This window comes from Pseudonaja textilis, chromosome 2, assembly GCF_049901715.1.
Source record: "Pseudonaja textilis isolate UNSWEBS1 chromosome 2, rPseTex1.2, whole genome shotgun sequence".
In the NCBI taxonomy this organism is placed as follows: domain Eukaryota; kingdom Metazoa; phylum Chordata; class Lepidosauria; order Squamata; family Elapidae; genus Pseudonaja; species Pseudonaja textilis.
The window spans coordinates 174917956-174931008 of NC_141991.1; the positions used below are offsets into that span (position 1 = coordinate 174917956).

General features: G+C 42.0%; 1 protein-coding gene across 2 annotated transcripts; it reads left to right on the forward strand.

Moving 5' to 3' along the window:
* The first annotated feature begins 164 nt into the window (after positions 1 to 164).
* Positions 165 to 10549, forward strand: SLC46A2 (solute carrier family 46 member 2). 2 transcript variants are annotated; one of them, XM_087926509.1, is made up of 5 exons: positions 165 to 353; positions 4514 to 5816; positions 7540 to 7623; positions 9149 to 9305; positions 10314 to 10549. In XM_087926509.1, the coding sequence occupies exons 2-5, from the start codon at positions 4787 to 4789 to the stop codon at positions 10402 to 10404; spliced, it is 1362 nt and encodes a 453-aa protein (XP_087782635.1). In that variant the 5' UTR covers positions 165 to 353; positions 4514 to 4786; the 3' UTR covers positions 10405 to 10549. The 2 variants fall into 2 exon arrangements, with proteins under 2 accessions (XP_087782635.1, XP_026569186.2); XM_026713401.2 differs by lacking the exon at positions 165 to 353 and adding an exon at positions 3319 to 3634.
* The last annotated feature ends 2504 nt before the right edge of the window (positions 10550 to 13053 follow it).

The window sequence follows — 13053 nt, forward strand, 5'->3', positions numbered from 1 at the left end:
TCTTTAAATACATAGCTGTCATAGCTGTCTTTCGAAAGGGTGTCAGATCTGCTTTTTTTACAATATTGAAAAAAAAGCTGCACAGAAGTTCACCTTAAAGTAGGAAAGAAAAACAGGTTTTCCCAGTTGTGTGCTGCTGGTTCGGTCACCACGGTATGCATTACAGGTTTTCTCCTGCTTCTGACAAGAAGAGGCTTCATGTGGCCATTCTCTACCGCTTTTAATCCTGTTGTAGTGGTGATCCCATTCTGCCTACCCCCCATGGACTACTTCTGTGTGCCGATAGCTGCAATCCCTTGCTATCCGCACTGCCATTCCTTTGCAACAGTGGCCAAGGACTGAGCCTGCTCATGGTTGATGGCGCTTCCTTCTTTACCCTGTACTTTTTTTCATGCTTGGTAGCCTGACTGACACGTCACAGGTAGGGAGGAAAGACTTGGGTTGAAGCAGTGCATTTTAGTTCAGAAACAGCCCAAGTGACAACTTGCAGTCTAGGCAAAAAAACACTTTTACTCCCATGAATGTTTAATTAGGCAACTTTTTTTAAGAAGTGTCTGGTCCTTTCTGAGCTGCTGTTCTTGATTCTCTAATAAATGCTGTCAGTTGTAACTTGATTTAGACTTAGATTTATAACTCTAAAAAAGCCACTATAATGACTAGTTCTTTGCCTAGAGATCAGTGATGGTGAACCTTTTTAGCACTGAGTGCCCAAATTGCAATGCGCACATACCCATGGCTGGTGCGCATGTGCATGCTGGAAACCACAATACCAACTGGCAATAGTGCGTGTGCCTACAGAGTGGGCTCTGCATGCCACCTCTGGTACACATGCCATAAGTTTGCCCTCATGGGCCTGGACTGTACGAACACGGTGTCCTTGGCAAACATATTTGCTTGATTTAAACAAGGTTACCGGAAACTATTCTTTTAAAAAAGGAGTCTATCTATCCTTTTCTAAAGATGCAAAATACCTGAAAATTTCCCTGTGAGTGCTCAAGTAATTAATAATAATCATTGTATTCTGAAATACACAACAGCTATCTTGTAACACACACTTCTTGGGGGCTCAAAATCCTTTTACTCGCCCTTCTGGCAAAGTTCATTCCCAGGTGTGATTGGGGAATCACTTCTCTATTAACATAGGTAGGTTGTAATAGATTTTTCTAGTCCGCAGCCTTCGCTCTGACTGCAAAACTAAATATGGGTTGAAAGCTCAGCTGCTTGAAAGGAAGACATTTTAACAGGCAAAGAAAGTAACATTGAAGCATCGGTGTGGGGATTTCCCTTCCCTATTGCTGATTTGGCAAGAGCTTTAAATATTTTAAGAAAGCAGAATTAAAAACTGCATTTAACAGAAACGCTAAAAAAGTATCAGCTCTAAACAGATGAAAAATCACCAATGAACTGCAATGTTCCTCATTTCGAGAAAGAGAAAGTTTCTCTTTTCCAGGAAACAACTGATGAAATATGATGCCGGTTTTTCTTTTCTTTTCTTTACAAAGTCCTCTCATCCAGAAAAAAAACATTGAATTAGACTGTCATGCTGTTCCCCTTTAATCCTATATACTGAACAGTGCCCCATTTAGAGAAGAGAGTTATCATCTGGCCTTTTCTGTACAGGGAAGTGAATGGTTATGCAAGATTGCAGTATGTTAGAAGTCTGATGATTTGTGATTTCTATAGCCCCCTCATCTGTCTGTCACCTTTGAAATGTTTGATCAGGGGGTCAAATTTGCACTGTTAAAAGGGTCATCTTACAGGTAGTCCTCGACTTACAACAGTTCATTTAAGCGACCGTTCGAAGTTACAATGTCACTGGGGAAAAAAATGACTTGTGACTGTTTTTCACACTTGCAACCGTTGCAGCATCCCCGTGGACACATCATCATAATTAAGTCCCTTGGCAACTGGTTCATCTTTATGATGGTTGCAGTCTCCTGGGGTCATGTAGTCCCCTTTTGCGACCTGACAAGCGAAGTCAATGGGGAAGCCAGATTCACGAAACCAAACCATGTTACTAACTTAACAACTGCAGTGATTCACTTGACAATAATAGCAAGAAAGGTCATAAAATGGGGCAAAATTCACTTCACAAATGTCTCGCTTGGCAACAAAAATAATGGGCTCAATTGTGGTTGTAAGTCGAGCACTACTTACATTACGGTGATGAACTAAGACCAAAAAAATGCTTTCTCATTGTAACAAGGTGTGGCAGAAGCCTTGTTTTGCTGGGCAGTTTCGGTAACAAAGCTGGCAGGGAATTTTTTTTTTAACCCGTCACTGAGGCCTTCTGTCTATTGAGCTTTTTTATTTCTCAGACATGGAAAAGGACTAATATTTACTTAGCTAGCCTACCCATCAACGCTTTCATACACTCTCTTTCACACTAAGAGTGCCATGCTGGATGATTGGTTGGGGTTAGGATTGGGATTAACATGCTCCTGCTGTCTTTTAAAGTTTTCATTTGTTCCTTTTAGCTTTGTTTTAATCTGGTTTTTACCTTGTTTTTAACTATAGTTTTCATATCATTTTACTGTTTTATCGTAAACTGTGCAGAGGCAGATAAGTTTAATGGGCAAATTTGTTAGAGATGGAGATGATAGAGTAGATAGATAGATAGATAGATGATAGATAGATAGATAGATAGATAGATAGATAGATAGATAGATGATAGATGATAGACAGATACTGTGTTTCTCCAACAATACGCCCCTCCAATAGGAAGACCCAGCATGTTTTCTAGGCATAAAATGAAATTAAGCCCCTCCCCCCAAATTTAGGCCTAGTTTAAAACACGCAAAATTGGAGGGAGAAGGCGGGGGGAACTTGCCATTAGGAGTGCCCCGCAGGCAGCTATGCCTCACCATCAGCCACTCCTAACAATCAATCATGGTGGAGCACGGAGGGCTCCCTTACCCCTCCCTTACCTGGGTCAGCAGGCAGGCGGCATGGGCATGGATGTCTGGCAGCGTTTCAGCTGCTTCTCAGGCCTCCGTAGCTTCCACAGTTCCCACTGGTGCTGGCGCCTCTCTCGCCAGCATCGTCTCCAACAACAACGTCTCAGTCGCTCCTGCTTTTCCCCCGTCCCATAACAACAGGGGAAAAAAAACATTTCGAGGTATCTAGGAGCACCGCGCGCTGCGTTTTGGTTTAATCCCAAGCGGCTGGATGGGCATGAGAAGAGCCGAGCGAGCGTCTCTGCTGCTGCTACCCCTGATGCTCCAGCCTCGGGCTCTGCAAATTTGCAAAAGTCCTGGTGCGCAGCCCATTCCTGCATCCCAAGCACCCAGGGTGAGCTGTCCCTCTCTCACCAGCGCAGTCTACAACAACAGCAGCAGCAGTGGCAGGAACCATGGAAGTGTTTCAGCCGCTTCTCGGGTGGGGAAGCCGCCTCCATAACTTCCCGCCGCTGCTGCCGCTGTTGTTGGAGACGGAGCTGGTGAGAGAGAGACAGCTGCAGCTCAGCCTGGGTGCTTGAAATGCAGGAACGGACTGTGCACCGGGACTTTTGCAAACTTGCAGAGCCTGAGGCTGAAGCACTAAGGGTAGCAGCAGCAGAGATGTTCACTTGGCTCTTCTCACGCCCACCCAGCTGCTCGGGATTAAACCAAAAGGCAGTGCACGGCACACCCAGGTACCTCAAAAAATTTTTTCCTGTTGTTACGGGGACTGGGGGGAAGCGGGAGTGACTCAGATGCTGTTGTTGGAGATGGCGCTGGTGCACGGGGGGAGGGAATTAATTCACCCCCAAAAAGACATCCTAGCCATTTTTTCAGGACTCAAAAAAAAATAAGGCCCGGCCTTATTTTGTGAGAAACATGGTAGATAGATGATAGATAGATAGATAGATAGATGATAGATAGATAGATAGATAGATAGATAGATAGATAGATAGATAGATAGATAGATAGATAGATAGATAGATAGATAGTAGATAGACAGATAGTAGATAGATGATGATGGATGGATGGATGGATGGATGGATGGATGGATGGATAGTAGAGAGACAGAGAGAGATGATAGATAATAGATAGATGGTAGATGATAGATGGATGGATGGATGGATGGATGGATGGATGGATGGATGGGAGGGAGGGAGGGAGGAAGAGAGAGACTAAATAAGTAAATTGTCTTTTTTTAACCATACACACTGTCAAATTCACATACTGCTTCACATGCCTTCCACAACTCTTACCAACACCCTGGAGTTCAGCTTATTACACCTCCCTTCTTCCTCAGATAAGTTTGTCAAGAAAAAGATTGAAAAGGATAGCAACATCAAACTTGCAGAATTGTCTCTTGCCGACACTCTGAATAGAAGGCTGAGCTTTTATTAGCTGTGGGGAGGGGAGAGAGAGCATTTGTAGACTTACACACCCACATGAGCACACCAACAAAACACTCATTCTAACGTAATATTTTGGGTCACTCAAGCACACTGGGCCAAACTTCTTTCACTTCCTAAAATCAGGTTTGAGAAATTTCTCAACTTGGATCATGTGATTTTTTGAAGGTACACGGAAGAATCAGCTCACTGGGGCTCGCTGCAATGTCCCAGTGCCTGCTGAGACAATCGGAGCTTGCCAGAAAGAGGGAGGGAAGAAGAAACAAACAAACCTGTTTGAGGAGGCAGAGAGAGGAAATCCCTCCTTTGCTTTTGCTTTCAATGTTGTAAGCAAGCTTTTATGTTCAGGTTAGAAGGACTGGGTTGGCTCCCGGCCTTCTTCTCTCCTTTTCCTCAGAAAAATCAAGCCACTGTCCTCTGGGAACCACAACTGTTGATATAATGAAGGCCTGGATTGAACCTCTTGTTGCTGGCGCTCAGCTTGCCAGTGCTTTCTACGACACAGGACTGTTGCTGGTGGTGAAGAACTACTACAACCAGACCAATTCTTCTTCGGCGCATTCCAGCGAGGAGACTCAGCAAAAAGCCATCTCTGACTTTTACATCGTCTACCATCTTGTTGATGGGTTAACCCCACTGTTATCAGCTTATGGCTTGGCCAGGTTGGGTGACCGGGTAAATCGGAAGATCAGCATTTGCATGCCTTTGTCTGGCTACTTGCTCTCCCGTTGCCTTCTACTCCTTTTGGTCTTGTTGGCTTGGCCAATTGAGGTGATGTACGGGGCTGCTGTCTTGCACGGCTTGACTGGAGGATTCACCACGTATTGGGCCAGCATCATGGCCCTGGTCTCCCAGGGCTCATCGGAGAGCAGAAGATCCCTGCGTCTCATCCACATTGAGCTCATCTATGGCATTGCTGGTTTTGTGGGAAGCATTGCTTCGGGACACCTCTTCGTTACTTTCCATCTCGGTTATCAGCACGGTATAGTGCTGATTTCCTGTAGTGTTGCCTTATATGCCTTGTGTGTCATTTACAGTCTGTTTGTCCTCCGAGTCCCCAAGCCTGGAGTTTGCGACCCAGCCACTTCCACCCATGCGGTCCAACCTGACAGCAATTTGGCTAATGAGGAGACTTTACTGTTCTGTAGTTCTGAGAGTTCCTCCCATCTGGGACCTGCCAAGTCCATTATTGTCCTGCTCTTTGTGGGGGCCATCCTATATGACTTGGCCGTGGTTGGATCAATGAATGTGCTGCCACTCTTCTTCCTAAAGAAACCACTGAGCTGGGGACCAGAGTATGTTGGCTATGCCAATGCTGCTGGCTATGTGATCTTTATTACCAGCTTCCTGGGCGTCTTTGTGTTTTCCAAGTTTCTAAGAGACACCACCATGATCATGATTGGGATGGTGTCCTTCTCAGCTGGCATCTTTATTATGGCCTTTGTGCGATGGACATTCCTGTTTTACATTGGTGAGTCAGAGCCTTTCCGTGCACCTCGCATTAATTCAAGCGACATATTTTTGTTTAATTTCATGAAAGATTTATGACTCTTCTTTTGTACTGACCTTTAGTCAATTTAAGCTGTAAACTTATTCTAATTTATGTGGAAGTAAACCCAATACACTTTGCTTTTGAATAGGTCTCCAATCCCCAGTCCATGGACTACTACCGGTCCGTGACCTGTTGGAAACTGGGCCGTGCAAGTAGTGTGTGAGCGCACAAAACTCCATATGCATAATTGAGTTGCGCGCACGAAACTATCCCCACTCTGCCACTGCCACTCTCCGTGGCTGGTCCCAAGAGCCGGAAAGTTTAGGAACTGCTGTTCTATAAGGCTGCACGGGTGTGACTCCCATTGCACTTCCACGTAGATCATTAACTGAATCAGATGCTCTATAGATGCACAAATATCAAATTCTGCAGCAATCAAACCCATTCTTCTGATATTTACAATGCATTATGCAATTGCATGGGGTGCTATGCTGTGTAATTTATTTAACTTCTCCTGAACCTTAGGAGTGGGAAAGGTCATAGACATCTGAAGCCTCATCTTTCATAATTGACATTTCTCTATGCTCTTAGCCTTTTCAGTGGCTTTTTTAACCGCACACTGTCTGCACACTTCCAAGCACGTTTTTGTGACAATGGGGGATAATAGAAAGTTGTTCTTTCCTCAGATGAAAATTAAATTTCTCAAAAAGCTAAATTCTTTCCTGAAGACCACATTCTGCATCACCTCACCATTCACAAAGCAGCTGAAAGGGGTAAAAGACAAAATTAACAGATTCTTTAACTCTCATAATTTCCAGGGAGCGCACATCGGAAGGGCTTCAGAGGACAGAATAAAATATACTATGGGTAGTCTAGTACTATGGGTACTATGGGCGACTTAAAACCATTAGTTTAGTGACCATTCAAAAATACAATGGCACTGAAGAAAGTGACTTATGGCCATTTCTTACACTTACAATTGTAGCCCGAGGGAAGCCATTTTCGCCCTCCCAGAGACCTGAGGGAATCCTCCAGACCCTTGGGAAAGTGAAAAGTGGCCCTCCCAGAAGTACCAGAAGTCCAGAAATGAGCCTGTTTCCAGCTTCCGGGGGGGCTCCAAAGCCTGGGGGAGGCCATATTTGCCCTCCCAGAGGCCCAAATGAAGCCTCTGGACCCTTGGTAAGGCGAAAAACGGCCTTCCCGGAAGTTCCGGTAGGCCACACCCACCATGGCCACGCTCACACCCAGCAACTAGGCAGTGAACCGGTTACTGGGATTTTTGAATTCCACCCCTGCCCTGTCCCAGAATATAAGCACTGTCTTTGGTATTTCATAGAGCACTGTCTAGTGGAAAACATCTATTACTTCTCATTTAATAGGCTAAACTGTTGTTATTATAGCTGTAATTGTTACTCTTTGCCTGCATTACAACTGGAGATTATAATATACTTCAGAGAGGTTGGCTTTTAGAGCCCTATGCTCAGGCTTACCCTGACCAATTGATTTCTCTCTGTCTTAAGAATGCAACTCTCCTCATCGTTTGTCCAACAAACAAGACAAAGTTGAGGAAAACGGCCTTAGTTGCTCACCAAAACATGAAGCTGAGGCTTCCCATTTGTGCTTTTTAAAACAGCTACACTCTGATCTCCTTTAAAAAGGCTGGGCCTTTGTCCTGACCATTCTGCATTCTGCTCTGTTACAGCTCGTTCTGTGATGCTCTTTGCCCTCATTCCCCTGCCAACCATCAGATCTTTGTTATCCAAACATGTTGAAGCTTCAACCTACGGTAAGAAACAGTTCTGTATTTATTTCTTTGGAAAACATTGACTTTCAGAATAAGCTGACTTGAGTTTATTCCTATCAGTTGAGTTGGTATCACAGAAAAATATAGTAATCCCAGTTGGATGAGTCAGAACCAAATTCTTGCACTTACCTGTAAGACTATTCGATGAGTATCAATGCCTTAGGCTTTGACGAAAGCTTTCAGGTGTCGGAGGCACATACCTTTCCTTCCATAATTTAGAAAATGTCATGGGTGATTCCACATTGTCTGATTTACAAGGAGGGCTGATTTGAAAGCACCTTTAGAAAAAGGCTTTCTGTGGACTTTTTTGGATAGAGACTTATGAAAAGTAGCAGCCGTAACTTTAAGCTTTCAGTTTAACTTTGACACAATGGGCCACTGAAGGGAAATGTTAAAATATGGTTTGTGGCTGCCCAGCACAAAAATTCTAATACATGCACCAATTTTAGATCCCGCCAGACTGTTGGGATGTCATCATATGCTGCCACCAGTCTAGACTTTCTAGAGGCATCTCATTTGCCTACATCTGATGGAAGCAAGACGTTGGAGAATTATGGCCCAATCTAATAAAGCATTTCTTTTTCCAAAAGAATAACCCATGGAAATATACAACCAACTAGGATTTGGGCTACAGTTAGTTGGTCATTCAAAGCTCTGGTATTTTCTATGAATCCAGAAACCCAAATCATCTCCCAAATAAAGCCAACAGTATCTTAGATTAATTAGGAGTTGTTCAAACTCACTGAGTTAGGTTGAACCAACCTAGAAGAAAGGGTTATCTCACTTTTTTGACTTCACAACCTAGATCTGAGAATCAAGGAAAAACACTGCTTTAAGGGCAGGGGGTTGAAATGGGGACAACAAGGGTTGGACAAGCGTTGCCTCTCCCCATCCTACTAGCAGTAACAGTTGGGAAGGAATAACTTCCCAACTGCCATAAAAGAGAGCAGAATACTCTCTGAGATAGTGCTATACACCCGTTAATCCTATATCAAAATTCTAAACCTGTTATAGTTCCAAGTTCCAATTCAAAGGAAGTTCTACTTGATAGGCTCTTCCATTACATAATATTAGTTCCTGAAATCAACATAATTATTGCCTACATTATAACTGGCTACAGAATTAGTTTCTAGCACTAATCTGATGTTGCTTGTCCTATTTATATTAAGCAACCACTACATGCTGACAGCAACAGCCTGTTTACAGAATGACAAACGTTCAAACTGGTTCAAGAAGTTCAGAAATGACATATATAAGGCGTTTATGCAATACAGTAAATGTTGAATTCCACTTACTTACTTCTCTATATTTGAAGCAATCCAGCAGGTGCACTTTAACCTTTCACAAATTGAAATTAAAAGGTGCTCTCCAGCCGTTACTACGTTGTAATTACATTTTAAAAACAAACAGATTAGCTACATAAATTGTAAGTGATCTGGATTCTGCTAGAAATATGCCCTACATTCTTTTTCATTCAATCTTACATCTGGTCTCTTTTTTCCCCTAGGAAAAGTGTTTGTCCTTCTGCAACTGTCACTGGTGATCACTGGAGTTGTGACATCCACAGCCTATAATAAAATTTACCAACACACCCTGGGCTGGTTCAGTGGTTTCTGCTTTCTTCTGTCATGTGCCATCAGTTGCCTAAGTCTTATCCCTATCAGGTAAAGTAAACTGAGGGCAAGCTGAACTTTTTAAGGATAAAGCTGATTTTCCTTATCTGTTATGTCCCTGGATTCCTAAGATTTGTTCAACAATCTAGGTCAAAGGCAAAGATTTTTTTTTTTCGAATTCCTGAAACAAGCGGCTGGCCTTGGATCAATGTAATTCATTATGATGAAACCACAACCATGCCTCTTGGAAGGTCACATAATCTGCTGTCCAGTCTTTTTTAAAATTATGTACTATAGAACCCTTGCGGATGAAAAAGAGCTGAGCAAAATTAATGTGTTACCTAAGAGCTGAGGACCCTGAGTATTGCCATCTCTCCAAATTTCCATATATCTTCAAGAAGATGGCAATGTTTGTGTCATTGTGGACTCCATACTGCAAATGCTCTCACTGAAATCAGGTTGGAGTTTGGCCAGAGGAACCACCAGACCATCCTTTGCACAAGCACTCAGTTTCTTTAGGAACGTCCACAGAAAGTTTTTAGCTCCCCCTTTTTTTTGATGTATTTGTTTCTGGTGGGTTGTGCTTTACTTGCGGAGTTTTGTATCTCAGACATTTTATTGCAATACTGGTAATAAAGGTTTATTTTGAGAAAGCATCTCTGTGGAGATTCTCAATCATCCCGGTCATGACTGTCTCAGAGGTGCTTTTCCAAATGGCAACTGGACTTCCTTGATTTTTTGTTCTTCTTGAAAATGTTTTGCTTCTCATCCACGATAAGAGCAAAAGAAGCTTTTGGATAAGACGCAAATCATTTTCAGGGGAAAAAAAACCCAATAAAGTCCAGTTGGCTTCTGGAAAAGTATCTTTGAGAAAGCAAGGGTTTGGTTTTTTTTTCCTTCTCCCGGAGCAAAACTACTTGAGGTAGCCTTGGGTCAGCTGCCAAAAGATTGTCCAACTTCAAGGAAATAAAACATTGGGTTCTCAAAAATGTAGGTGAGACGTTCAACCTTCGACGTTAATAACTTTCCTCCCCTTACTTCCTTTTCTCTCCCTTGCAGTTTTGTCGCCTACAAGCAACGGGCACAATCTGGTTTAGCAGAGAGATTAGCCAACCAAAAACAACTGTCGACTTCAGAAGCAGCTCTATAGAACAAGCTGGAGCAACCAGACAGACTGACTACATGAAAGACAGCCTTGTTACTAATGATGTTGTTAGGAATAACATAGGTTACCTAACGTAGTTTGGGTAAAATAATATATATAAACTATGATTGTAAGTTTAAGCGTGTGTCACTTTAAAACTGCAAAGCATGTAATTTTGGGTGCAGTGTGAAACCACCATAAGAGGGAGCAAGAGAACCTGACAATTACTGAATTGCATGGATTGATGGTTTGTTAACTACGTGTTTCCCCTACTGCTGAGTTGCTGAAGGAAGAGAGGAGTTTTTGAGTTCTTCATATCTCTACTGCGAGGAGATATATTACTGGACTGATATTTGTAAGTTACTGACCTCTTTTTTTCGACACTGGAATTTGCAACTGAATAATCCCTGGACGGACTGAATTAGTGAATGATATATGGACTGTTTGACTATGCTATAACTCTTACCGGAATAAACTGTTTAATTAGCACTGTGTATCTGTTTTACTGAGTGTAAGCTACAAAAACATTTATCTCACATATTTTGCCTGCCTGCCTGACTGCTGTGCAGATTCTGCTAGGGTGTATCCCTAACAGATGCCATTATAGATATTTAGTTCTAGTCTTTCCTGTACTCTTCTGTGTATGAATAGGCTGTTAAAACAGCATAAGGAGAGCAACTGAAAACCATGTATGGGCTAGAAGGCATGCGGTTCTTGAATGATGCTGCTTTGGAATCACATTTCATTATTTCTTCCTATTGTCCAGTCAGGATATGTTTGTTCACCTATCCCCTTTCCATCTACAATCCTTCCAGCAAATAGTCAACGTATTCATGTTTTAAAGCAAAATATCCCTCCCTGGGAATCCTCAGAAACACCCATTCCCCATATTTCATCTGATATTCCCCATAGTTGGTCTAGAATAGATGGTCTCCCAACTCATAGGATCCTTGTTCCTTAAATCTCAGTGCAATATCCAGTTTCGGGGTGATGGATTGGCATGCTACATATGCCTATAATGACATTTGCACTCCGGTGTTTCAGTGCTCCAGCTGGTTATTTCACAAGGCTCAGGTCCTCAAGACCAGACAGTGAAGATAGAAAGACAATGAGCAGATTACCTAGCTAAGGAATGAAATAAAACATGAGATAAACAATTCTACTTAGGGCAGAACTTTCAGCATACCGAGGTCCATACACCGCTGGATATTTAGTTATTTTTAACATAATAATAAATGAATGGGAGGCTTGCATACTGCATAACAAAGGACATGACTGAATGGATAACATCATCATCATCATCACAAAAAATAATACTTAGAATTATTTTGACTTGTTACATTTATATCAAAAAAACCCAGTGTCCAGGACATCATTTTGTTGGAAATATAATAAAGATAATGCTTCTTTAAAACATATAATTTTATTATGTTCTATACTTCACATCTTTTGGGAGAAAGTAGTGGACTATATAAATATAACTGTACAAGAAAAACTATAAGTAATTTGAACTATATGCCTAGTATATGGAACCTAAGAATGTAAATGGATTCTTTATGCTCTTACTATGGTTGAAAGGCTGATTTTGCAACATTGCAAAGATAAATCTACAGGTAGTCATGACCTCAATGGAGCCAGCCCATTATGGTCCTTTGTTGTGGCAATTACAAATCATGCATGTAACTGACATGATTTCATAATCTTTTTTGCTATGCTTGTTAAGAGAATGTAAAGCTGTCAAGCGAACTGTAGTTTGTTAAGCTGTGGCCATTAAGTTAACACCACAGTTGATAACCAACCCAATGATTTTCTATGGGTGGGTTTTGCCAAAAACTGGAAGTGCCGCTTTTCAACAAAACCATCATAAAACCCAGCCCATGATTGTGGGATGTGCTAACGACTGTTAATGCAGCCATGTTGCTGAGCACCTGAAGTTTGGTCATGTGACTGTAGAGAGGGCCCAACTGTTGGTACTTTGAATTTCAGTTGTAAGTCCTCTTTTTCAAGTTACCACATAACTTTGAAGTGATCAGTTGTAAGTCTACCTGCATGGCCCCATTTATTCATTAAGTTAAATTCCTGTTACACTTGCCACCTATGATAATATTGCCTTTAGACATAGATTTTCTAAGGACAAGTATAATGAAATATGGAACTCATTTGTACAATAAGTTAAAAACAATAGTGATATTATAACAATGGTTTGAGCAAGGTGACCATTCTCTCAAGTTCAGAGCTCTAAAGCTGCTGGAGATTGCTAACATGTGTTCTCCTCACGAGAAGCAACTATCTGGAGCATTTGTGGGCCAACTCCCATCTTCTCTTTGTCCAGAGAGTCAAAGAGCCAAGTCAATATTCACTGGCTCTTCATCTTTTGCTGTGTACATCTCTTCTGATGGAATTTGATGTTGTTTCCAGTGTTGAGCAAAGGCTAATCTGGCCGCTGTTAAAATGTGTATTGTTATGTATTTGGTTTTTTTGGAAATTTGCTTATCAAAAATCCCTAGTAGGAAGGACTCTGGTTTGTATTCGATCTGCTCTTTGGTGATTTCTTCCAACCAAGTTTTGATTTTCTTCCAATACTTTTGGGTTTCTGCACAAGACCACCACATATGGAAAAAGGTTCCTTCTGTGTACATCAACTCTGCTTTTTAT